The sequence below is a fragment of the Artemia franciscana genome, chromosome 6, assembly GCF_032884065.1.
Source record: "Artemia franciscana chromosome 6, ASM3288406v1, whole genome shotgun sequence".
Lineage (NCBI taxonomy): Eukaryota > Metazoa > Arthropoda > Branchiopoda > Anostraca > Artemiidae > Artemia > Artemia franciscana.
The window spans coordinates 25526542-25554189 of NC_088868.1; the positions used below are offsets into that span (position 1 = coordinate 25526542).

Consider the following 27648-nt stretch of genomic DNA (forward strand, 5'->3'; position numbering starts at 1 on the left):
CGAAGGTATTCGAAGGCAGTTGTTTTCGAAGGCAAAAAATTAATGATATTGCCAATAAAATTGTTTCTACCTAAATGTTCTCACAGTAAATAACGAGCGACCTCTCTCAATTGAAACCCCAAGGCTCACAGACTGTCAATTGCAACTGTCAGGTGGCGCGTGCCCAGCGTGGGTTTTAATATCAGTCTTTACTTTTTTTTTGAATTTGAAATTAATTCCGAGAATGATGGTCACACAGGCGCATATTTTTTTATTGTTGCTATATTTACCATTGGTGATGGTATCAAAGGAGTTATCATGAAATATTGGGACAGAAATTGTCTCAAAGGAAATTTAAGATTCTAGTGCCTTTTCTAAGTAACTAAAGATAGTTCTGAACAGTGAAGTGCAGCTTTATGGAATTGTGTACCACAAAAAAGCTGCCTGTCTAGGGTGTAAATACTATCAAGCAAAATTTAGGAGATGACCAGTCAGTTAGAACCTCTTGAAAAGCTAATCACGTAGCCTCTCAGTTTCAAAGCTCCTGAGGTTGTATACTTGTTCCTAAGCATCTGCACAGTCTATACAAACGGAATGGTAACTAAAGATGTTTATACAATGATACTAACAGGGTATAATATATAACGTAACAGGATATATATATATATATATATATATATATATATATATATATATATATATATATATATATATATATATATATATATAAATATATATATACGTTTAGTCGTATATGAACTATTCGAGAGAAGTCAGTGGATCTTTTTCTGTGTGGAAAGAGTACTGGAAGCCCAATCCGAACCAACTGGCTAGAGGGATTTAAAGGGGAAGATAGGGAATTAAATTCCAAATCGCCTTTATTTGGATGTATGTATTTGAAGTGAGCTTGTGTCATGGATGATGAGATGGTGACAATACATCTCGTATTACAGGCACATTTTGAGCATACAATTATGATTCGTATGCATACCTTCAGAGAGTTGGAAGGGGTGGGAGCTTATCCCAAGGAACAATTTGAAAGATTCTGACCTGAAAAATATCACCAGCTTAAATATCATTTTTGGTCTTCCCTATCCTAAAAAAGAAGAAAATTTTAGGTATGCACTTTATTCGTGGCTGATAATCATTTTCCAATCACTATTATACAAATTTAAAACTAGTGCAAATTGTGAGGTACGAAAATCCCTTCCTACCTAGATTAACTTTGAATATTATGTTTTAAACGAATAGAAATAAAAAAAGAACGGATTTTGTTAGATGAAACCGAAGATCGACCTTAAAAGTTAAAACGAACAGAATCTTTCCTAATCCACCGTTCTTTATGCAAAATCTTTAATATATTATAGATATTTATCACACTATCAATAAACAACAAGCTAAACCTTAGGATGAGGAGTGAGTGGCATATTGAGGGCCCCCAATATGCCACTCATACATCCTTTTTCATACATTTCTGTTCTATTTTAGTTGAAGTTGATGTATAATTTTGTCAAAAAATGCTTTCTATTTCTATTTAGTCATTATTTGCACTCAGTTTGAGCACCAGACACGTCCATCGAGTCACGGATAGTGTTTAAGGTCTATGTTCCTACTCTGCTCAGATAAATCTAAACACCATCGCGAGTACCAAAATTAGTTACTTTATCCTTTTAAGCCTAGATATAGACAGACTTGATGTTAGATTAAGGACATTTAGATAAAAGGCATTAGATAAAAGACATAAGATAAAAGACATATTAGATAAAGCACATTAAATGTTTCCTTGATTCTGAAGTTCACATCTTTTCGGCATTATGTTTGAATCCTTGTTCTTGTTGGCCATATCCATGTATTCTGAGATATCATTTTAGTCTGGGGAGTTTTTGCCTTGTTACGATACTTCTGCGGGATGAGTCACCAGCGGTTCCGAAATGGCAGTCTCGCTATTTATTACTGAATAGTTCCATGATCTTTTGTGTTTTAATTCTCTCTGTAATGTTGTTTATTTATGTCACTGGAAAACGGTTTTTTTTTTTTTTTTTTTTTTTTTTTTACAGTCAGGCATGCATGACTTTATTTTGGGGATGAAATGTTCCGAGGCTATGGCCAGTAGTGTCAATTCAAGAAATTAGGGAAGGAGGGTAAAATGTATTTTCCATAGTCGGGGGGTATTTGTTTGTTTTTTTAAAATGGAAATTGCAGAAAAAAAACCTAAGAAAGGTGTTTTTTTTAATCTAGGGGGAAAGACCCCCACCTTTTCCCTCCAACTGACACCACAGAAGGCTGGAGGTGAAAACTAGAATGAAAACTACAAGATTTTTTTGGAAAAATCATGAAAATCGTGTTGTTTCATTGAAAGCCAGAGCAGGCCTTGATGCAATATTTTCTATAAATGAGGGATGATAAAAGTTTGAAACATGGTTTCAAGCTCTTTAGAATTAAAACTTCGAAAGTAATCCAATTATCCATTCTAGTCAAAAAGACATGGTATTAAAAAAGTTATTTATAAGAAATATTTTTATTACAAAAGTTTCTTTAACGTCGGTTTGGTCGCCAAAATGATGCTGCTGCAAAAGAATGTGAAACGTGGTTTCAAGAGGGAAGGCTCTGGTTCTCCTTGAAGTCTAGTGATTTTTGCTACTTTTTCCAAATTCCCTTACTTTTTTACAATTCGTCAGTTGTTTTCTGTTTAAAACTTTGCGTAGGCTACTCTTTTCAAAATACTTTTCTACACGATGTGCAAATTCAATGCCGTATCCAGGGGAGGGGGTGGCTACGAGGTTTGACCCCCCCCCCCGTTCGAAACAAAATGTAACAAAAATGCATACAAACAAAATTTTGATTCGTCTTTTAAAGTTTTTTGTGCACCCCCTCCCCTCGAAAAAATTCTTGATGTGTCCTTGATTAATGCCTAGTCACATAATAAATTTTAAAAAAATCCAAGTTATGTCCTAGGAAATACTGTTTTTCTGCTTTAATTCTCTTTTTTATGTCATAAGAAAATAACATTTCAGGAAATTAAGGTTATTTGGCTATCCTTCTTTTTAAGATGGTATCTTAAAGTGAAATCAATTAGGTCAAATTGATGGCTATAGCTAAGTACCGAGCATGTATAAATTGCCGTCCAAGAATACTAATGAGTTTCAGTGGTTTACAATATATAAAATCCTGCCCTCAGTTTTTATCGAATATTCTCTAAAAGCATATCTGATCTAAGTCGGCAAGACGGTCCACAAGCAACACCATTTGTGGCTCCAAAAATTTGGATTAAAGACGGTTTGTCTCCGACAAGATCCCAGATAACATTCCCTGTAAATTACTCATCTGACTATATTTGGAAATTAATGAAACTGTTTCTCTCCAATCTAGCTAATGATGTTTCTTGTCTTAAATAATATAGTTGCATTGACCTTATTTCTTGGCGAAGCTGGCTGTTTTTTTCTTTGATTTATTTTGTCTTTTTTGTTATTAACTAAACCATGCTAGATATGGGCCTGGTTCCTCCCCCCCCATCCCCTCACCCATTGGTCTGAAAAACACACCTCTTCAATTGCCTCCGCCCATTGCATCATAAAGAGGCTGGTTTGTTATTTATTAAACTACACCCATAAACTTTTTATGTCCAGTGTTTCTGTTATCATGGATCAAACAGTTCGTGGTGACGAATTGTAGTAAGGAGCGACCCGGCTCAATAGTAACCAAAACTCTAAAAAATGGAATTTTGATATCATTAGCTACATCAAAAGAATCACATTTTAATGCTTATTTCAAATATATAAGTTTCATGAAGTTTAGTCTTACCCATTAAAAGTTACGAGCCTGAGAAAATTTAGCTTATTTTAGAAAATAGGGGGAAACACCCCCTAAAAGTAATAGAATCTTAACGAAAATTACACCATCAGAGAACCCTATTGTAGAAGTTTCAAGCTCTTATCTTCAAAAATGTGGAATTTTGTATTTTTTGCCAGAAGGCAGGTCACGGATGCGTGTTTATTTGTTTGTTTGTTTTTTTGTTTTGTTTTTTTCCCAGGGGTGATCGTATCGACCCAGTTGTCCTAGAATGTTGCGAGAAGGCTCATTCTAACGGAAATGAAAAGTTCTAGTGCCCTTTTTAAGGGACCAAAAAATTGGAGGGCATCTAGGCCCCCTCCCACGCTAATTATTTTCCCAAAGTCAACTGATCAAAATTATGAGATAGCCATTTTATTCAGCGTAGTCGATAAACCTTATAACTATGTCTTTGAAGACGACTTACTCCCCCAGAGTCCCCGTGGGAGGGGCTACAAGTTACAAACTTTGACCAGTGCTTACATATAGTAATGGTTATTGGGAAGTGTACAGGCGTTTTCAGGAGGATTTTTTGGTTGGGGGAGGGGTTGAAAAGAGGGGGATATTCTGGGGGAGCTTTCCATCGAGGAATTTGTCATGGGGGAAGAAAATTTTCATGAAGGGAGCGCAGGATTTACTAGCATTACTTAAAAAAAAAACGAAAAAATAAATATGAAAAAGTTTTTTCAGCTGGAAGTAAGGAGCAGCATTTAAACTTAAAACGAACAGAAATTATTACCCATATGTGGGGCTCACCTCCTCCTAATACCTCGCTCTTTACGCTAAAGTATTTTTAGTAATGTCAACTATTTATTCTACGGCTTTTGTGATTCAGGGGTCATTCTTAATGAAGTGGGACAAAATTATATCTTTTACTAATAAAAAGATTCGTAAAAAATTAAAAGTTCTAGTTGCCTTTTTAATTAACCAAAAAATTGGAGGGCAACTAGGGTTCCTCCCCCACTCTTTTTGTTTATCAAAATCATTCGATCAAAATTATGAGAAAGCCATTTAGCCAAAAAAAAAAAAAAAAAAAAAATGCAAATTTCGTTTTAATTATTCCTCTGTGGAGAGCCAAAATCAAAACATGCATTGATTCAAAAACGTTCAGAAAATAAATAAAAAAAACAAGTTTTTTCAACTGAAAGTAAGGAGCGACATTAAAACTTAAAACGAACAGAAATTACTTTGTATATGAAAGAGGCTGCTTCCTCATCAACGCCCCGCTCTTTACGCTAAAGTTTTTTACTGTTTTAAAAAGAAGAGTAGAGAGAAAGAGTCAAACTTTAGCGTAAAGAGCGGGACGTTGACGAGGAAGCAGTCCCTTTCATATACGAAGTAATTTCTGTTCGTTTTAAGTTTTAATGTCGCTCCTTACTTTCAGTTGAAAAAACTTGTTTTTTTTTTATTTAATTTTATTCAGACTCCTATTAATATTTGTTTTGCCGTATGTTTTCGTTCTCTTCTGTGGATTTCAGTGGCGGTTGGCGGAAACTGTTATCCTCTCTCTGGGAGACCTAGAATGTGTAACTGTATCATGGGAACATGATATGAGTATACTACATCTTTAATTGCTCTAAATAATATTAATAATAACAATAATGAGTTTTCACAAAATTGAACCCACGCAAAACCCATCCAGTAGAAGTCAACCCACAAGAATTCGACTAGCGTAAAATGCAACAGGCTGAGAATTACTTTCGCCCTGCAACTCAGTACCGTGCAGAAAATAAACACTAATTCATAAGGCTTTCTATAGTCTTTCACTGGCGACAAAATCAGTAAATTTTAGTATACAATTTTAATTGTCTCAATCTTCAAGTAAAATCAGTTTTCAGGTAAGCCTGAATTTTTCGTAATTCTACAAGTTTACAGAAATATTACGAGACATATTTGTGCCAATATTGCAGATACATATTGCATAAACTACCAACCAATAATTTTCGTTTGTTTTAGATTTCATCTTCACTCCTTATTTTCATCAGAGAAACTTCATTTTTTAATTAATATGACCTGAAAGACAATACAAATTGAATAGGTTTTGGTTTTGATGATATAAGGTTGAACTACGAGTGGTAAGTTTTTAGCAGCTTTTAACTAAAGCTTGTTAGAACATGCTCAGGGGTTTCCCGTTTACTTTTTTTTCTCTTTACTCATTTAAATAGCAACTAGGCCTTTGGGCCCCAGAGTGGAAAGAGCTGTAGATCGCAATATCCAGTTTGGATTTATAAATGAGCAAACGTAGTTAGATTATCGAATTGTTTTTTTTTCTGAATCAGTTTTCAGTACCATTCAAACTGAGAAGACCGCTTACTTCAAACAACCCTACTAATTCAACACATTTTCGTGCCATCTACTTCAAGTTTATTCTGTTCATTTTTTGTATTCTCTATGGAATTTGTCTATTTAAATATTTTATAGACTGCAACATTACATGCGTCTTTAATGTACGGTAACGACGTCGTTTTAAGTGCAGGTTTGACTATGGGCCTGGGGATTAGACCTCCCATCAGTAAAAATTAAAAAAACAACTTATCAATGAGTTTGACTCTGTTTTGATAATTTTAGAAAATTAGACTTATATTGAATATGATAAACCTATCAGTCACGTGATTCTAGGGGGTGCCAATTGGGGGACAGGGAATTTATCCTCCCAGGTTTTGAAAATAAATTTTGTTTTGGTATTTTCAATAAAATAAATGGTAAAAAATGCCCTTCCTCGTGTTTTCTGAAAAATGAATTTTTTGCCTTGTTGTTAAAGAAAATGAAAGAAACTCTTCTCCCCCCCGTAAGGCCGTTTCTGGGAGAAAGCAGTGACAGTTTTTGCTTCTCTTGTCATGGGCAAAATCTTGACTTGCACCCTCGTCCCCCTGTCTCCCAAATTTTCATGTCCCATTTTAGCAAAAGTTTCATTTATTAAGAAAATTTTCGTTTAGTAACAAAATTTGAACATAAAATATCAAAAAAAATAACTCCAAAATTAATTAGATCCGGTCTACTTACTTTCATTTTCAAGGAATGGCGATGAGGATACGGAAAAAAAGGAAAATTTCGGATTTAATTTGCTTATGCTTACTGCCAACTGCGCCCTCTACTTTATTTTATTAAAAATACAATTTCGAAAGTTAAAAGATGATTAGAAGCGTTAGATTATTTATTTGAAATTTTTTGCCCCTAAGATTTCTGCGCCCCGGGCAAGTGCCACCCTCTGCCCCCTAAAACTGCCTTTGGGAGGATTGCCATGCCGACTCACATTTTTAGCCGACTCGCAAAAATTTAACAAAGTGCATAGGTTACCGTGAATGTCCGAAATTGGTGAATGTCGACATTCGCCGGTGAATGTCCGAAATATCTTTTTTCCTTGGATTTAGTCAGCGTTGCGAGTCAATTTTTCAGTTTAATATATGGTTTGATGATGCCATGTTAGGTATGGTTAGATTAGGTTAGCTTAGGTATTTAACCCATTTCTGATATATATAACCAAATTTAACCTTACCTAGACTAACATAACCTAACCTAACTTTAACTTTTACTATTATAGCTTTCATAAGACTGAACAATCTGACTCGCAAAGCTAGTCCAAACAGAGGAAAACGAATGTCGGACATTCACCGGTGAATGTCGACATTAACCAGATTTCGGACGTTCACGGTTACAAATATAATTAATTTTGGATTAGTTTATAGTTTTTTTGAGCCCCTCCCACACACGAAAAAAATCCTGGACGCACCCTTACCCGCCCCCTACTACATTTTGTGAATTTTTGCCCTTGCTTCTTTGATAGGTACAACATTTATGATTGCCACCACTCTTCACATTACTTGAATATTAGACCGGGAAAACAGACAACGAAATTTGTATTCCAAAAGTGCGGAAAGTTTGTAATTTTGTATCCAAGTCTGATATAGCTTGCCAATGCGGCACAACTAAGTAAGTTTTTGTGTTTCGATACAATGTAAAATTTCTTGTTTATTAACATTGATCCGACGTGGGCCCGTCGAGACTTTAATTAGTGTAATTATAATAATTACTACTATGTCAGTATTATATCACAAAATATGGTAATTGGACACAAATCAAGAATATATAAGCACTGAAAAGAAAATGCATTTATTATTAAGATAATTTCATATTTTCAGGTAGCAACATGTACAATTATGTGCAAGATTTATTAAAATATTAAACGTTTCAGATATTTGTTTTTATTTAGGCAAGTTCTGTTCTTTCTGTTACTTATTAAAGCACAGGACTAGTCAATCTAATTATGATTTAATTATGATGTTTGATAGGGATTAGCAGGGCCGTATCTAGGGTTTTTATGAAAGAGGGGGGGGGACAAATGTATCAATATTTGTTTATAACCATTTTTGAGTACTAATATGATATACGCTTTACCTCTCAAGGTAGAGAGCAAGGTAGAGTCAATTTTCGTTATTTTTCTTTTTCAGCTTAGCGTGAGACAAGACAAAGAGAAGTTACAGAATAGATGGAAAATATATAATTTGGGGTAGATATTTGTGCATTTGGGTTGGAGTGGGGGTTTGGGGTAATGTATTTGGACAGTGTGAAGTTAGAAAACGATTCTTACTTATAAAATATACAGAATAATTGTACCTAACACATTGGACATGCAGACCCACTCTACTTTACCCCCTCCCCCCTAATGTTCAAATATATAGTCCAAATTTGGTTCTAAAGTATTTATTTTTATCTTACTTTGATATATTACATTAGAATTGAGCGTCAGAGAAACATATTAGAAGAACATTAGATAGGGCGTATATCTTACAAGTAACCATTTTTGTTCCGTTCTCACGAGTCGGGCAAGTATTTCGGGGGGGGGGGGAACTTAGACTCCCTTGCTTCCTTTTGGTGAAAGATTGTGTCAGTGTAAACCTGATATTTGTACTGTAGTAATTCCAGTGGAATATACTTTAATCTAAGGATTAACTATGACGGTCAAGACTGCTAAAACGTGCCTCTTAGGTGATACCTAGGGGAAAGGCAAGGACCATTGTGATTCCTAGGGGAAAAGAAAGGACCATTGCGATTCCTAGGGGAAAGGCACTAACTATGTAAGTAGTCCCTGTGAAACAGCACCCTCATCCACGCAATATGCTATCCCTTTTTGAATCCTTTTCTTCTAGGCATTACTCAGGAGTTGGTCCTAAATTATAAGCATTAAAACCGTTAATATCGCATAGGCTCTAAAAATTGAGAAATAGAAATAGTGATAAGCATTAGAAATCGCAGCGCGACATTTCTAAATCGAAATGCGCTCATTACAGATTTCACAACTGAATCTACCGCAAATAATTATGGTGCTTTTACCCTCGAACCACTCAAAAGGCTAAAGCGTCGTTTGGGCTTTACTGACAGCAAATAAAATTTTGACTTTGTAGAACATTAGAAAAAAATATTTAATGCGCTTACTCCTCATAGCTCCAGGAATTATTTGCCTCGATTTCCCAATATATATAGCAAAAAAAAATGTAGTTCATTAGTTTAATTTGCAAATCAATTGGTCAAGACATTGAGTTACACATTTACTTAGTTTCAGTAAAGCAAAATTATACTTATCATCAGGGTAAAGGGGGAGGTAATAATACCACGCTTATTTGAGGTATAATTTGCTAACCTAAAATATTTGTGAAAGTTAGCTTAGTTTAACTATTTTTTAAAGATCCTTATTTTTGTCACTGTTTCATCCTTTTAAATTCATTTTTTTCAAATTTATAGAAAGGTCAGTTGCCGGAGCAAAACTTTCAATTTAAGCAATTACATTTAGTTTTTAGGAAAGAGCAAAAGATTCTTTTACCCATCCGGCTGATTTGGGGTAGCTTCACCCTACTAATTTGTGGTAATTTATGTTCGTGTGGAGTTTGACTTAATTGCCCATTGCAATTCCTACTCCTTTTAGGGTGTGAATTCACTCTTGGTTGTTTTTTTTTTTTTTTTGAAAAACCTGTTTTTTAATCCAACGCGCAGAGATGACTAATGAAGTTTTGAATCTGGTTTTCTTCTTTAAAAAAATACTATAATTATAGACGGCCAAAACGACCTTTTTACCAGCTGGTTTGAGTTCAGTGGCGCTAGTTCACGGAAACTAAGGGGGGATAGCATTTTTTATTTTTAAAATGAAGATAAAAAGTATTTCTAAAATCTAGGGGGGCATTTTCATTTTTATTTTTTAGTTGGAAATGTAAATACCCCATAACAGTTTTTTAAATATACGGACTAGGGCAATTGCCACCCCCTCTATTGGTGCCCATGTTCGTTGGTTTTTTCCCTTCCTTATATTTTACAGAAAGATTTACACAGACAATGGAAAACCATTCATATACTTCCCAATAAAACGGAAGACCCAATATGTCCTGATGCTTGAGCGAAGAGGTGAGAAGGAGGTTGTGATGTGATCTGCCTCTTGTGATTCCAGCCTCACATTCGATTTTATATCCAGTTTGTGCCTCTGCTTGCGCTAACCTGCCTTTGACGTAAAAGAAGCAGCAATACCATTTCTTGAAAATGGGAGGGTGGGGGGGGCAAAATTCATTTTTGAAACCTAGGGGGGGGGCAGTTTGGCTTTTTACGTGTTTTTTTTTCAATAAAAATACCAAAGAAAAAGTCATTTTTGAAATTTGGAGAGGGGCAAAAAACTTAACAAGATCCATGAAAGGGGGAGGGTATTTTTTCCACTTTGAAAAATGAAAATACCATAGAAAACGGTATTTTCAATAAAAATACCAAAAAAGCTATGTTTCGAAATCGAGGGGGCAAATACACCTCCCCAATCGGCACTACTGATAAGAAGGTATCAACAGTATAATTCCATTGATATTGACATTTAATCGGTGAATTCGTTTAATTTTAACATGATGAATCAGGTTTTCTTTCGAAGATCATATTCGATCTGTTGTTGCTATTCAGACTACTTACTTTTAACTTCCGAATTTGGTCCTATACATACCAATCCTGGTGAGGATGATTTTTTTAATGAGTCGATTTCCTTGGAATGGGATTTGTTTCAGTTTGGGTTTAGTCATCTTCCGGAGTCGCAGTGTTTTGGTAGCAGGTGTTGTCTTGATCCACAATTTAAACATTTTGATTTGATTAGCAGCACGATCTTGATAATTAAGGTATAGTGTTTTGTGTTTATTAAGATCAGGCTGCGTATGCCTGATCTTAGGATATATAGGGATAGGAAATTTAGGGATATGGAAAATATAGGGATAGGAAATTTAGGGATATGGAAAATATAGGGATAGAAAATTTAGGGATATGGAAAATATAGGGATAGGAAACTTAGGGATATAGGGATATGGAAAACATAGGGATAGGCAATTTAGGGATATAGGGATATGGAAAATATAGGGAGAGGAAATTTAAGGATATAGGGATATGGAAAATATAGGGATAGGAAATTTCATATAGTGAACAGAGTCACCTTGCTCTCTCATTGCTAAGCTTTTTATTTGATGCTCTTTTTGTTTGGCAATTTGAGTTTGGGAACTCTTTTTCTAAAAATTGTGGGATGGAGAATTTGTATGCTGAAATGGCTGATCGTGGCGAATTGATGCCCTCCCACCTAAATGATACACGCGTCTATGATAGACTTCTGCCAAAAATCAGAATTTGCCAAGCTAAGTTTTGTAAAGCATGAGAAAGAGTTTTTTCAATTATGCAGTTTCGGTGACCCCAAGATTAGTGGTGCCAGTTGGTGAACATTGGGGAAGGGCAAAATATGTTTTTCATTGCTAAGAGGGGGGTAAATTAGTCATATCTTCAATTTTTTAATGAAAATACCAATAACAGGCATTTTTCGATGAAAATACAACCAGAAAAGGTAACCTAACCTAGGGTGCGCATGCACTCTGACCCGCCCCCAATCGATAATACTGCCCAAGATGATCTTCGGCTCTCAGCTCCACCCCCTATAAAAAGTAATGTCACCTGTGATTGACTCCCCGTATTCTGTAGACAGACGGAAAATAACTTGCCATGAACTCTCAATGAATCAAACAAGGGACGCGAGAAAGAATTTATTTCGGAGGCCTTAATATATTTAGTAAAGGGGAGGGCATTGACCCAAAGGCCTGCTTCCAACTATGAGCTCGTGTCTAAAGTCAGTCCACCCGTTGCTACGAGCTTTTTTTTACTTAAACTGTGAACATTTGTGTTTTTTGTGTGTTTTTAATTTTTGTGTTTATCATTTTGAATAGGTCACTCTAATGTTGGAGTTGTTCTAAGGGCTTTTTGAACAAAGTGCTATAAGTAACAACGTTAAATTTCTGGAAAAAATTAAAGAGATTTGAAATAAACCTATGCTTATATTGCTCCTATAAAATTGTTAGCATAAACAAAATAAATGTTTCTTTCAGTATTTTTTTTTCTAACTATTATATCAAACATGGTCTATTAACGAGTGCACACTAACACCGCACAGAATTTCAGGTTTTCAAAAAACGGTAATAACTAAAATTCTGCTAAGTCGGTAGTATAATGCATGTCAGTTTGGATAGGACAAGAAAAAGCTCTCCCTGTCTGTTTCTGGAATCACGAGTCATTATTGCATTTACCAACTTTCAGGCTATTAAAATCTGGGGGGTAGGGGGTTTGAGCGCCCTCCTCCGAAATGTATGTCCTACTCATAAAAAACGTAACAAAAATGAATATAAACAATTTTGATGCTTTTTAAAATTTTTCGTTGCCCCCCCATCAAAAAAAAAATCTGGATACGCCCTGAACCTAACATAACCCCTCCCTTTATGTCCAAATATATAGTCCAAATTATACAATTCCAATGCATTGTATCATCCGTCACTTGTTTTTATTGCCATGACCAGGGGCAGATCTAGAGTGAAAAATGAAAAAAAAAGGAAAGAGGGTGCCAGAAAAAATCTTGGGAGGCGAGGGGCCCCCCGGCTCACCCATGGATTTGCCGGTGTTTACGAAATTAATTGCCTAAAAAAAAGAAAAAAAAAACAGAGAAGGAAAACAAACAAGTATTTTTGTGGAATTTTAAAGTATAACAATGATCAGGTGAAAAAAATTCAGATTTTTTGGGTCTTTAGCCTTCATTTTAAAATATGGCAAATATGTTTGACAATTCGTTCTTAAGATTTGCTTGCAATATCAATCCTTATTTTCAATCCTTATAAACATAGTTGAGATTCAAGGAAGAACTTTTAATGCAAAAATCTCGAAAAGTCATAAAATAGAGTTTTTCATTTTGACTTCCGAATGGATCAGATACAAAAAAGAAATTAAGAATAAATACAAAATAAAGTAAATAGCTAAATAGCTGAAAAGAAGCAGTAACGGATCCGGGGTACCCTGCCCCCCAGGATTTTTTCTGGCGCCCTTATTCCTTGTTTTATCTCTTTTTTCACTCTTTTTTTAAAAAAAATAGTCGATTTAGTCAATTGTTGGCACCCTTGTGACATTGCCCCCTCCCAAAATTTTGCTTATTGACATTCTTGTCACATTGCGCCCCTCCCCAAGATTTTGCTCTATATCCGCCCCTAAAAAGAAGTAAACGAGAGGAAAGATAGACAACGAATCTTCCTTTTTCAGTCTAGATATTATAAATAAATACGAAAAATATTTACTATTTATTTTACATAAATAAAAATCTTTTATATATTTTATTTTGTATCTTATCTTTTTTCTTATCTTAGCTCTATTATATATATATATATATATATATATATATATATATATATATATATATATATATATATATATATATATATATATATATATATATATATATATATATATATATATATATATATATATATATATATATATATATATATATATATATATATATATATATATATATATATATATATATATATATATATATATATATATATATATATATATATATATATATATATATATATATATATATATATATATATATATATATATATATATATATATATATATATATATATATATATATATATATATATATATATATATATATATATATATATATATATATATATATATATATATATATATATATATATATATATATATATATATATATATATATATATATATATATATATATATATATATATATATATATATATATATATATATATATATATATATATATATATATATATATATATATATATATATATATATATATATATATATATATATATATATATATATATATAAAAAAAAACAATCCAGATAGGTCAGAAGTCTGAGAAAATTCGTTAAGAGGCTTAATTTTGGAAAAATTAGCTTCAGTAATCAAATATCTTTGAAAAAAAATGTATGAAAAGACATTAAATTGCGGAAGAAGCAAAAAATTAGTGATTTTGTATGAAAAGACATACATCGCGTAAAGAGCAAAAAACTGTTAGTTGCAAAAATATTTGTATATGTTTTAACAAGGGATTACAACAATTCAAAAACCTAAAAAAAACAGCAACAAAAGTTTGAAGCTCAGTAGATAATTATTGTTGTTAGAAATCGGACTTGCTTTAATAATCAAATATCTTTGGAATGACCCGGTATGAAAAGACAGCAAATTGTCTCAAATTGTCTGCGGTTAGAAAACAAGCAACAGTGAGAATCCATAAATAGAAAACCGCCGTATGTCCAGTGCCAGGGCCCGGTGGTGAAGTCGCTAGACTCCCGGTACTATATATATATATATATATATATATATATATATATATATATATATATATATATATATATATATATATATAAATATATATATATATATATATATATATATATATATATATATATATATATATATATATATATATATGTATATATATATATATACATAATTTTATCTTTATTATATAAGATAAGAATAAACCTTATCTTTTTTAATAAACAAAAACTAGAAATAAGAAAAACAATGTTTCTTTTCAGCCTGGATATTATCGTGATTCGGATACTTTCGTTTTCGAGGGAGAAGGTCCCGAGTACCGTCTGGAAATACCCTGCGTCAAGCTAGATCACACTGGCACTTACAGCATTATTGCGAGGAATATGCATGGCGAAGCTAAAGCAGTCCTGTCAGTTCAGGTTAAAACCAAAAGTAAGTAGCTATCCAGAGGACTTTCTTGGGGTAGAATATATGGCGTGAAAATTTTCCATAGGTCTCTATTGTCTCATCACAGTTAAACTGTATTACAAGAAACAATATTTGATTAGAGAAAGATAGCTCGTTGAAGTGAAGAGCGCCGAGTTTAGCTAAATACGCTTTAAGTACAAATTGAACCAATACCACATATTTCATTGATAAAATTTAGGGGTGATACTATAATTTTCACCCCCCTACACCATACAAAGTTTGTTTCAAAGAAATTTCGGTACTTGCATGATACACCTCCTGCAGCTCAAGTTGCTCATGCATTGACACACTGTAAACCGGTTTCTTTCGCTGGTTTCTTTCAACTTAGCATGAGAAGAGACAAAGAGAATTGACAGAATAGATGGGAAATATATATTTTGGGCTATACTTTTTACACATTAGGGGGAGGGGGGGTAAAGTATTTGGACAGTGCGAAGTTAAAAAACAATTCTTGCTTCACAATATCAGAATAATTGTAGCTAATACATCTTACATGCATACCCGCTGTACTTTACCCCACCCCCTTAATGTGCAAATATATAGCCTAATTTATTTCCAAAGTATTATATTTTAATCATACTTAGGATTATATTTTATAAGGATTAACCTAACTTCACTTCTTGAGATGCAGGGTGTATATCATACAAGTACCGAAATTTCATTGGAATTATGACTTCCCTGAATTTTTGTATTTATTTTGTTTTAAAAAAAGGCATACTAAGTTTTAACTACTGGAAAGATATATGGTTGAGGAGTTGAGTCTCAATACATTTGGCTGTTTTTTCTTTCAACTTGAACTCCCCCCCTCTCCTTGTGTATAGGAACGCATATAGTAGTTTAACATTTCTAATCAAAATTTAAGTTAAACTCGAAATTTCTAAAAATACAAACAGTCTAGAACTTGCTTGCTCTCTCATATTAATTTTTATTTTGAATCGAATTAGCTCTTTTAAAAGTTTCAATTATATTTTTAGCTATTATATAGTAGTGCTGCCTCTAATATTGCTTATATACTCCTTTGAAAACCTGCATGCATATAGTTTTTTCGTTTAATGGAAACTTCTAAACGTTCCCTGTGAGTTTCATCTTAATCCCAGTAGCGTCATTAGTTACAGCAACAGAAGTGATAGTATAAAAAGTATACACATAGTGCCTTCTGGCTAGTTCAAAGTCCACCACAACCTATCCTTAAAGCTCTAAACTAATAATATAAGTTGATCTTCAGATATTGCTTTGCTACCTTTTGAAAGTCCACATGCTCATAGTTCGTTTTGATTTAGTTCAACAGCCGCATAAATATTGGTTAAAAGCTTCACCTTAATGTCCTTAGCTCGCAGTAGCAATGGTTGTAGTAGGAGTATGCATATAGCACAGGCTGAAAGTTTCAGCAGTGGTTTCTTCAACATTCCCTTCAACACGGGCTGAAAGTTTCAGCTTAATACATACCATAAACCGTTCCTGAAGAATTTCTTATGAGGCTGCTTGACAACCTGTGTGGGCATAGCAGGTTTCGAATTAGTTCCATTCAGCTTCTGTGTATCCCAAATTTTTCACCTTAATATTCTTAGTTTTAATAGTAGTAGTTGTAGTAGCCTTAGCTTTAGTGGCAGTAGTAGTAATTGAATTAGAAATATTAGTAACAGTAGCAGTAGTATGAGTAGAATCAGTAGCATTATGATGCAAATATTTTCTTTTGGTTAGTTCAACATCCCTCACAACAAGCCCTGTTAGTTCAATGTCACACCCCAAACTGTTCCTAAGATGTTGCTGTTGCACCCTTTTGACTACCTGAATACAGAGGGTGTGTTCTGATCCAGTTCATCTTCTCCCCTCCAAATTTCTTGAAAATTTCACCTTCATACCCTTAGGCATACTTGTAGTAGTAGTCACAGTAGTAGTATTAATATTACTAGTAATAGTATTGAATAGCGGCAGTACTAGCAGCAATAGTATAAACCTATTGCCTTTTGGTCAGTAGAACATCCCTTTCATCATGTCCTGGAAGTTTCAACTTAATACAAATTAGCCATCGCTGTGATATTGCTGATATGTCCTTTTGATAACCTGTATGTTCATATACTTCTTGAAATTTTGATCCCAATGCTCTTAGCCCTACAAGTAGTTGCAATAGAACCCGAATTAGCAGTAGTAAATATAGCGGTAGCAGTAGTATTGACAGTAGTGTGCACATATTGCCTTTTGGTGAGATGATCTTTCCCTTAAAATATTTTCTGAAAGTTCCAACTTAATACCCAAATCAGTTCTTGAGATGCACTATTTTGACTTTGTGTATGCACATAGCGTCTTTTGATTTAGCCCGAACTTATCCTTAATGGTGTAAATGGAGTAGTGTGGTAGTAGTAGTGGTGGTAGTTGTAGTAGCATTAGTAGCATACAAATATTGCCTTTTTGATCATCTCCCCTATTATTTCCTGAATTTTCCAAATTAATATAATCAGTTATTCCTGTTTTGCACCTTTTTGCCAATCTATATAGACATAACGTGTTTTGATTTGGTTCAAAACTTCTCTCAACATTTTCCGAAAGTCTTGCCTGAATTCCTTTCGTCTTCTTGGAAAGTAAAGTTCAAACACGTATATCATTCTCAATAACGTATACTAGGTGTAAACAATGAACGATGTGCCTAACTTACAGCCCTTATCCTGAATACTGTGGGGAGTTTGACATCCCGAAAGATGTAATTACTGGACCTTTCAACAAGGCTGAACAAAATAGTTCTCTTAAAATTTCGATCGAATATGTTTTGGGGAATGATAGGCTTCGTAGGGGGGGGGCTCATTGCCCTCCATCCACTTTTGACTCTTAAAAAGGGCTTTAAAACTTCCAGCTTCCAATTAAATTAGCTCCATCCGATCCAAAGTTTATACGACTACCCGTTCCATAAAAAACCTTGTATGCCCCGGGCATAACTTAGCCTACAATCCTTGCCAATGCGCTCTGGGGGATTGTGTCCACCCTAAAGACATTGTTGTATGATTTTTGGGCTATTGGTAACAAAATGACTTTTTCACAATTTCAATTGAATGCGTTTTGGTAAAAAAGATGTCAAGAAGGGGGGCTTGTTGCTCCTCGTCATTTTTTTTTACTCTTAAAAAGAACTAGAAATATACATTTCAAATAAAATCAACCTCTTCAAAAGCTCACACGACCACCCCTTCCATAAAAACCTTATATGCCCCTGAGGTATAACTTACAACCCTTAACCCCAGACTCTGGGGAATCCTGTCCACCTCAAAGGCCTATAGGATCTTTGGACTATTTTTGAACAAATGTCTATCTCAAAATTTCTATTGGATACTAGAACTTCTGATTACCAATCCAATGAGCCCCCTTTGAAACTTACACGACTACCCTTTCTATAAAAACATTATATTCCCCAAGGGTATGACTTACAACTCTTGCCCTGAGGGCTGTGGGGTTGTCATCCTCAAAGACATTAATTCCGGACCTTTTAACTACGCTGAACAAAATTGCAATCTCAAAATTTTGATTGGATGTGATTGGGGAAATGATGGGCCTGGGAGGAGGGTTAGTTCCTCTCTAATCACTTTTGATTATTAAAAGAGGCACTAGCCCCTTCAATTTCCAATCAAATGAGCCTTTTTAGAAGTTTCTACGACAACAACTGGCCATCTCAAAATTTCTATTCGGGAAAATACGAGGTGTGATGGGATTATCCACCCTTCAATCACTCTGAATCTTAAAGAAAGCACTAGAACTTCCGATTACCAATCCAATGAGCCCCCTCCGAAGTTTTGACTATCACCCTGTCTATACATACCTTAAATGCCCCCAGGATATAACTCTCAACCCTTGCCGTGAGGGCTGTGGGAGGCTGTTATCCTCAAAGGAATAATTTCTGGATCTTTCAACTACGTTGAACAAAATGGCTACCTAAAAATTTAAATTGTATATGTTTGGAAAATGGCGGCCGTGGGAGGGGAATTAGCTGCCATACAATCACTTTCGACTATTAAAAAGGACACTGGCCCTTACAATTTCCAATGGAATGAGCCCTTTTCGAAGTTTCTACGACATCTCCTTCGATACGAAGGGCCCTGGTCTAAAATAAACAAAAATGAAATATATAATACACTGTACCCACGTCACTTTTTCTTAAGCAGCGCTATTGCGCTGCCTATGATTAAAGAGGTATCCAAACCAGCAAAAACTTTATGGAATTTTTGACATGTATTTAAAATAGTATGTTCAGCTTGAAAGTGTCAAGAGTCGTAGCTCAATTTTTACATTGACTAAAAACATGAAAAGCATGAGCTAAAACACAAACCAAAAACTGAAAAAAAAATAAAAGCGGAAAAATAAAAATAAGAAAAATATAGTAGAAGCCTGATATTTCTTTTGAAAACATTAAATATTGTATGAATATGTTCTTTCAAAATTGGTGTTTGGACTTCAGAGTCCACAAAATTAAACGACAGATTGTGTGCTTTTTTTTTCATGGCAGTCCCTTAGCCTAAGATTATTTATGCATAAATAGTTCCTGATTAAAGTAAAGAGAGACATTAAAACTTAAAACGAATAGAAATTATCCTGTATGTGATGGACTTCTCTCGGCTATCCACTGTTTGCGCTAAAGTTTAATTAATGAAGGTATTTTAAAATGCAAAACAAACAGTTGAAAATTGCACGTGTTTTATTTATTAATGACTATCATTCAAAATATCTTAACAGAAAAATTCACTGTTTAAAGCAAGTACAACTGAACGCCTTTCATTCTCAAAGCATGCGATGTAAAAATTTAACTTTCTCACAAAAGTCTTTTTGTGACTTCTGTCTTGTGCTAGGACATTAATTTTTTAAGCAGTGAACATGTAAAAGAAGTGACATTATACGAAGACTTAAGAAATTACGCGAAAATTTGTATTAATCCTGTTTGGGGAGTTTTGTCCCCAAACAATGTTTTGTCCCCCAATGTTTGGGGAGGAGTCCCCTCTCCGCCCATTGTATTCATGCCTGAATGTATTCAGCACTTGCCAGGCAATATAGTCGCTAATTATGTGTTTTGAACTGTGGTGTGCGGAGGATTTGACATTGAAACCAGTCGAAGTGAAGAAACATCTTTTTTTTAAATATAAGAGAAAGCTCAAAGGTCTTTTAACCCTTTATGGATATGGATAATTGGACCAATTCAAATTGCCAGAGGACCAACTAATATACAGGAGTCGATAGTAAAAGGACCAAAAACTGCTTATTTGTTTTTATAATAAACCCGTATATAAGAATTCCCTGACCAGTGGTGCCAGATGTCTGGTTTAAATTTGCGCCACCTTAAAAATGAAAATGCGCCGTAACTTTTATTTTTCTAGTGAAAATGCGATGAATGAATGATTTCCCCCTCCCAAAAAACTCCGATTTGAAAAATTAACGCGCGAATGCCTAAAAAAACCGCCAAAATTGCGCAAGTGCGCCTCATCTGGCGCTCTGACCCTAACGTTCTGTTTTCAAATCCAGATAGCATTTAACTGACAAGTGACGTCCCTGTGTGAATATATAAATAATAAATTATTACTGTGTATCTTGATGTACCACAAGTAAGATAAATCAAGAACAATGGATGATTGTTTTCCAGCACACATTAACACGACAGTAAAAATTTAGGCTCCCCAACGATTATGCTTCTTAAGCAAGTAAATATTGCGCTCTAAAACCAAATATAGAACTTCAAAATAAATAATGTGTATTCTAAGGCTTGGGCAGAGAACAGAGAAGAGAAGGGTATAATTATATTTTTGTACAGTGTTCAGAATTTCATAGATAGTGCAGATAAAGGATTCTCTTCTCTATGGTAGGGGATTTTTTGGATATCAGTCTGTTTCAGCCTTTTATCTTCCATAATTCTGCGGGTTGGTCATGCCCAGATTTACCAATAGACCCGGGCTTAGGGGTGCACAGTGCTTGAGGGCGCAGTAAATTATCACTGTGTGATATTTTTCTTAACTAAAACTGGACCGGTGTGATTTATTGTCAAAGCGTCTGGTACACTCTGCCACCGCGTTGCCTATAACACAGGAAAATAACACAGGAATTTCGTGGCTACTTACAACCTGTCCGATGTGTCTCAAGAATGGTATTTGAGAGTTCGATGTCACCTCTCTCTCTTTCTCATTACTTTTGGCTCATAAGTTGCGTTCTGTTCAGTGCTCCCATATCTCCGAATTCTCGGGGATTTCCCCGAAGACGTTGCCAAAACGGAGCGGCAAAAACGCCTGGGCCTACAAGCGTCGAAGATTTAAACCCGGCCATGGGGTACGTGTTTTCCAAAATGACTAGCTATTAGAATAATCCTTTTTCAATATTATTTATGTTGTATTTTCAACTGCCTCTCCCAGACCTCGGCTTAACCCCCCCCCCCTCAGCTGAAATTTAGGTTTCTTCAAAAATCTTGTTAAAACTAAGATAAGTCTGCATAATTCAAGCATCCACAGAAAAGGGTAGTTTTCTTGACTACATATTTATGTTTATGGTGCTTTATGGCTCATTTTTCATTTTTCACTTTCATTTTCACTTGATTTGGAAAATTGGCACCAACTTTGCCTGCCACTGGATTTTGACGAAGTTACGCCACTGCTTTTTAACAATTTTTTCTTGTTCTTTCTTTATTTATTTTTTCTTTTTACAAAATCCCCATTTATAAAGCTGTTTTACGGCAGTATTATACCTGCACTTTTTGGGGTTTACCCTCAATTTCCACAAAAGAAAATAGCGTTCTCCAAAATCTTCCCACAAATTAACGTTCTTAAATGCGAACGTGAATATGGAATACCAATCGTTATTTTTCGTGAATTTTAGTTTTCGGAAAGATTTCCGAGAACCCATTTTTTTTTTTTTAAGAAATCCAGAGGAATCCCAAAAAACTTGAGATTGCAGAAAAGCTGCCCTATGCTAATAACAACATAATAATAACCTTTTTAAACGAAGGTTAGGTTTCATTTGGGTTTCCTCATAAGATACGAAATGGGTAGTGCTTTCGCAAGAAATTATGCCCATATTTGGTTATACGGTATTTCTGTTTTTGGAGACAATAGGCCATTTTTACTGAAAGTACTCCTGCCATTTTGTTATGACGGTTTTTTTCACCCCATAATCCTAAGCTTGACCAGTGAACAATTTAGCTATAAGGCACGTTCATACGTGTGGCTTTTACTAAGTGCTTTTTTAATCTACCAGCTTTCATAGGCTTTTTAGGGGGAAAAGCCAAATTGTGTGAGTTTGGCAAAGTTATGTAGGATTAAAGCTTTTCTTTGAGAGCTTCGGATAGTAACATGACTCGACACGAAACATCACCTATTTGCTGGACGACGCCTAGCCATAAATTCATATTACTGGACTATCACTGTTGAGGAGTCAGATGTAACCTTGTAAAGAACGAACTTAAATCCAACATAACCAAAAATTTCAAAGCAATTTTGGAAATAAAACTGTCAAATAAGGATGAATCACAATTAGAAGCTGGTTCAGGAAGGGTTACTGTTATTTCGGCTAATCTTAATGGTAAATATTTTGTTACGAAAACAAACTTATAGGAACTCATATGAAAATATGAAATATGGAACTTATATGAAAATAGCTTGAAAGCTAAAAATATATCCAGTAAGGACGAGGTGGGGTGGGGGGGGGGTACGGGGTTTGGACTCCCGCTATAACTTTTTGTGTGACTCATCAAAAAGTAACAAAATGACTATAAATATAATTTTCATGCGTTTCGAAAGCAAATCCTGGATACGATCTTGCTGAAATTGCCTCTAAAATGGCTTTGGATCGAAATGAAAACTGCACCATTGAAATCACCATAGCTGAAAACCCCACCCCGGCGAATTGCAGTCCTCCATCTTGAACAATAAGACAAATTATATTTTCGCATGAGATACAAGATATGTCTCCTTTCTTATTTTCTCCTTTTTTTGTTACCGCTAGTGGGTCACTGAAACATCATAGAGATGCTTATTTTTATACAGAATTGGCGATTCATCTTCATTTTTGGGCAGTTCCATTCCACTGCCATGGTTATATGCTATAAGTCACCTTCTTTCTACTGTTGGTCGTATGATGGAAAGTCAGTATAGTCTCCCTTGCTAGATATGGAAGGTTTGCTGATTGCTTTTAACCGTAGTATATGAGGCTTGGAAGAAATTGTTGCTTCAAAAAAGGATGAATCTTAAAATAATGATATCAGTATACAATATTCTATTTCTTGGGAAACAAACTAATTTGATTCTTAATTCATTTTGACTAATCACTTTCATCATTTGCTCTCAGGTGGCGATGCTGTGCCTAAATATTAGCATTCTTTTCATTTATACATAAATTTCCTACATAAATTATCGTATCGTATGTTATATGTATAATATATATTGGATAAATACATTGTAGTTTGTAGCTTAGTTTCTATTTTAAGCATTCAAAAAAGGGTGTTCCTAAGAATTATGTCCGTAATATTTTTTTATGAAGATCTTTGGACGAATGGCAAAGGGGCGCCGAATATCTTAAATCAAGTGCAACAGGTGGCGCATGGCAAAAGTGTGTCTAGCACGTCGGACCTGTGTGGCAAACATGGCACTTCAAGATTGACGCCGCGTGGCGGAAGGGGGATGACCCCTTTAGAGAATTTCAAGCTAGGAATTCTAGTAGAGTAATAATTCTGCACCCGATATAGCAGCTCTAAGTCGTGAACTTCCAACACGGTGTGTCTAACATGAACCATGACTTAGAATTTGAATACTCTTTGAATTTGAACGACGATATGAGCTGAAGCAACTTGATTTTCTAAAGTAGTAAACTCTAATTGAAAAGTGGAAAAGATCTATAAATTATAATTAGCTTTGAAAAAAAACACCTTTTTGGGCCATTAAAGATTCCGACTGCAAGTATTTTCACATGCAGACAGAAGTTCAATTGCGACCAAACGCTATACCTTCATTATTCAGAGCGTAATGACATTAAAAATACGTATTCTCATCTTGAAAAGAAAAATACAATGCATGATAATTATGTCAGAAGCATCGAAAGATAAATTATTTTGGGAGATTTTACTGTATAATTATCTTTTTTAATGCGTTCTCATCGACTAAACAAAAGTGGTTTTTTGCCTCTTCTATTGGCTATAAAACTTCTAGCTTAGTTTTGACAAAACTAGGGAAAACGTATATTGTCTAGTTCTATAAGCTGCCTCAGAAATTTTTCTGGGGGGGGGGCATATATATAAGTTCCCTCCGCACCTGGATACAGACTTGCAAGCCAGTAATTATTCAGCATATTTTAAGTGGCAAAATAGGGCAAAAGACACTGTACTACCATTTGTGGCGTGGGCACATCCGTGGCTCCACATGACATCATATCAAACAGTTTGTGGTAGCGAACTGTAAGTAAGGAGCGACCTGGCTCAATAGTAACCGAAACTCTAAAACACGGAATTTTGATACAGATTTTTATCTGATTTTTATCAAAAGAATCAGATTTTTATGCTGATTTGAGAAATATAAGTTTCATTAAGTTTAGTCCTACCCATTAAAGGTTACGAAACAGAGAATATTTGCCTTTTTTCTAAAAGAAGGGAGAACACCCCCCCCCCAAAATCAATAGAATCTTAATGAAAATCACACCATCAGATTCAACTTATCAGAGAAAAATGATTTCAAGCTCTTATCTGCAAAAATGTGGATTTTATATTTTTTGCCAGAAGGAAGATCACGGAAGCGTGTTTATTTGTTCTTGTTTTTCAGGCCTATGTTCTTGTTTTTCCTAAAGCCCTATGTTCGTTTAAGTAGAACAATAATTAGCTTTTTTTAAGTACTAAAAAAAACTTTAGTGCAAAGGGCGAGGTGTTAAGGAAGTGCAACCCCCCTCACATACGTAATAATTTATGCTCGTTTTAAGTTTTAATCTTGCTTCTTACTTTCAGTTGAAAAAACTGGTTATTTTATTATAAAAATTTTGAGACGGTTGTTTTAATCAGAAATACTTGAAAAGCCATAAAAATTTATCTTTGTGGATGACATGAAATCTGTAGCTTCAGCAAAAATACCACAAAATTCAGAACATATCGAAATAGTCCTCTTTGAGCAGAGGCTTTGTGGGTGGATTTTATGGCATGGAGGTGGGTATTCTACGTCTAAATGTGAATCACACAAGACTTTATAATCTGTTTAAATGAAGAACCCTAAGTGAAACCCATGGAGCCTCTTCCTCCTCAAACCTTGTATGTTTAGACATGTTTGACATCTTTTTACTTAGAATCATTTTCTGAAAATGGTTATAAATAAATAAGTGTCAAGAACTGAATTATTCTGATGTCGGTTTTTTTCTAAGATTCAATCCTAACATAATAGGAATTTTAATTCTACAGAAAGCACTTAGCCCACAAAAGATGTTATTACCAGATTTATAAGCTTAATAATTTTAGTTAGACTGCTAAATTTTTTAATTTTAGCTTTGCAGATCGTATATAAAGAAACTTACAGCTTTAGAGAAAGAAATTCACCCCCCTGGAAAAAATTAAAAGCTGCAAGTAAAAAGGCAGGCTACATACTCTAGCTTATGTAAAAAAAAATCTGCTGAGGCTTTTTCTTTTCCTTTTGGTATCAAATGAAATAACATGCAATTAAAAAGCTCTGGATTTAGGGGATACGTTTCCTTTGAGGTTTAAAGTTTAAAGTTGAGGTTTGAAGATTTCACTATAAGCAATTATTTCCGATTTTAGTTATATGGCATCCCTAAATAGTAAAGCCAATTCCTCTTTTGATACTGGCTCAAAATATATACATTTTATAAAGTTTGGGTTTGTCACTCAAAATAAAAACACCTAATTAGGATGTTTCCGGGACTTCCTCTTTTCAAAATATTTTCAAATATAGGTTGTTTCTCTAATGGGTTCGAAGTTAGTAATAGTTACATTCCAAGAGCAACAATTTTTTTTTTCACTAGCTTATATGAAACACAAAATTAATCTGGAAATTCGCTTGTGTCAAAATACATAGCTTCGAAGGTAGTCCAAGAAAAATTTTCTGCTAGCTCTAGTGTTATTTCGTCAAAATCCTGGGGGGGGGTGTGGCAAAGATGCTGCCAGTTTTCTCAAATCAACTAAAAACGACATTGAAAACTGAAAAACAAGCCATATAGTACCATAAAAGTAAAGGTATACTAAAGAAAATTGACCCGTTTTTGTGGATGCTTGAATTAAGCAGGCTTATCTGAATTTTGAGAAGATTTTTGAAGAAACTAAATTTCAGCTGTGGGGGGCAAACTGGTGTCTGGGGGGACCGAGGTCTTACAGGGGCAGTTGTCTACACTGCCCCATAGCAAAGTATGCCCCTGTTAGGGGGGAACACTTTCATATCCCCAGTTTTCTTCCTTACAACTGGTGAGAAGGTTTTTGCGACCAGTCAGTGAGATCTCTTTGATTTTTTACTCTTACTTTATAATCGCTTTTGGAATCCTCTTGTGATCGTCTTTATAACAACTATCTCCATACATTTTATGTTCATATAAATAGTATCGCCATCATACCCCCGATGCCAGTCCCATCCCTGGATTCCACGACAGCCATATCCATGATTTAAAGACACCCATATCCTGTCATACCATGACAGGCAACGGGTGCATAATACGTCACAGGGAATGTTTTCTAAACGAAGCATGTGTTAATTACGTAATTAGAGTTAAGGGTGGCGCAATCTTGCGTACCTTTGCTTCAGTAATGCTAAATAGTTCAATGTGTCAATATCAATGATATTATTCTTTAGTAATGGATGCTTTTACTCTATTGGGTATTGAAGAAGCTAACAATGGTGAAATGAAACCTAGAGTACTCCTCTGCTGTTGTGGAAATTAAAAGGAGTTGCCAGCTAACCCTAGAATGGGACGAGATGTTTGCGAGATATGTTATATCACTAAGCAAATTCCAGTTAGAAGAACAGTCATGATTTGTAGAAAAAGTGAATATACTGCATATACGAAGATTACAAGACGGATTAAATGTATTAGTGAAATATATTGAAGGCAGCAATCTGAATTAATCTATAAAAAAAGGAATAATTTTGGTTACTAATGAGATCTTTGTTAGTCTATAATTGATAGTGAAAGTGTCAGGATTAAAAATGCTGGATATGAGAAAAATAATCATAAGGAATTTAGTGACTTTGAAAAAAATATCTGATTCTAGATGTTAGAGTTAGCTTTTCAAAGGAAGAGATTCTAGATGCCATTCTAGAGTTAGCTTTTCAAAGGAAAATATATCTCAAAGAATGCTTAACGCTATGATGAGAATTGAGTCTCCGTCTTTGTACTATTGTATGAAACTTTTACGTCGTGGTCCATATGCTTTTACTCATTTTATTGATATATTAAATGAAACAAAACAAAATGATATTGTCATTTTGCTTTTAACCAATACCTAGACGGCCATTTTACAAGGCAACAAGAAGTAAGTCGAACAAGTTTTGTGACTTCTTTCCTCCTCCTCCTAGAAGGCATTCATTTACCCAGCTAGTTTCTTTTTGGTTTTAAGACAGTCAACATCGACAAATATTTTACAAATGTCCATTGCGTTTGTATACATTGAGCAGCTGGGCATCCTGTGAGAATTGTACTTTTGTTGATGACTATAATGAAAAGTGTAGATTATGTAATCCATGTAAATTACACAGAGGATATGCAGCGCAAATTGAAGACTGTAATTCCTG

At 34.5% G+C, this 27648-nt stretch overlaps 1 protein-coding gene across 1 annotated transcript in view; it reads left to right on the forward strand.

Moving 5' to 3' along the window:
- The window catches only part of LOC136028528 (titin-like), a 524102-nt gene that overhangs the window by 373143 nt on the left and 123311 nt on the right, over positions 1-27648 (forward strand). The window contains exon 49 of the mRNA XM_065706373.1: positions 14725-14893. Within this exon, the coding sequence (XP_065562445.1) occupies positions 14725-14893 (169 nt within the window). The remainder of the gene's footprint in view (positions 1-14724; positions 14894-27648) is intronic.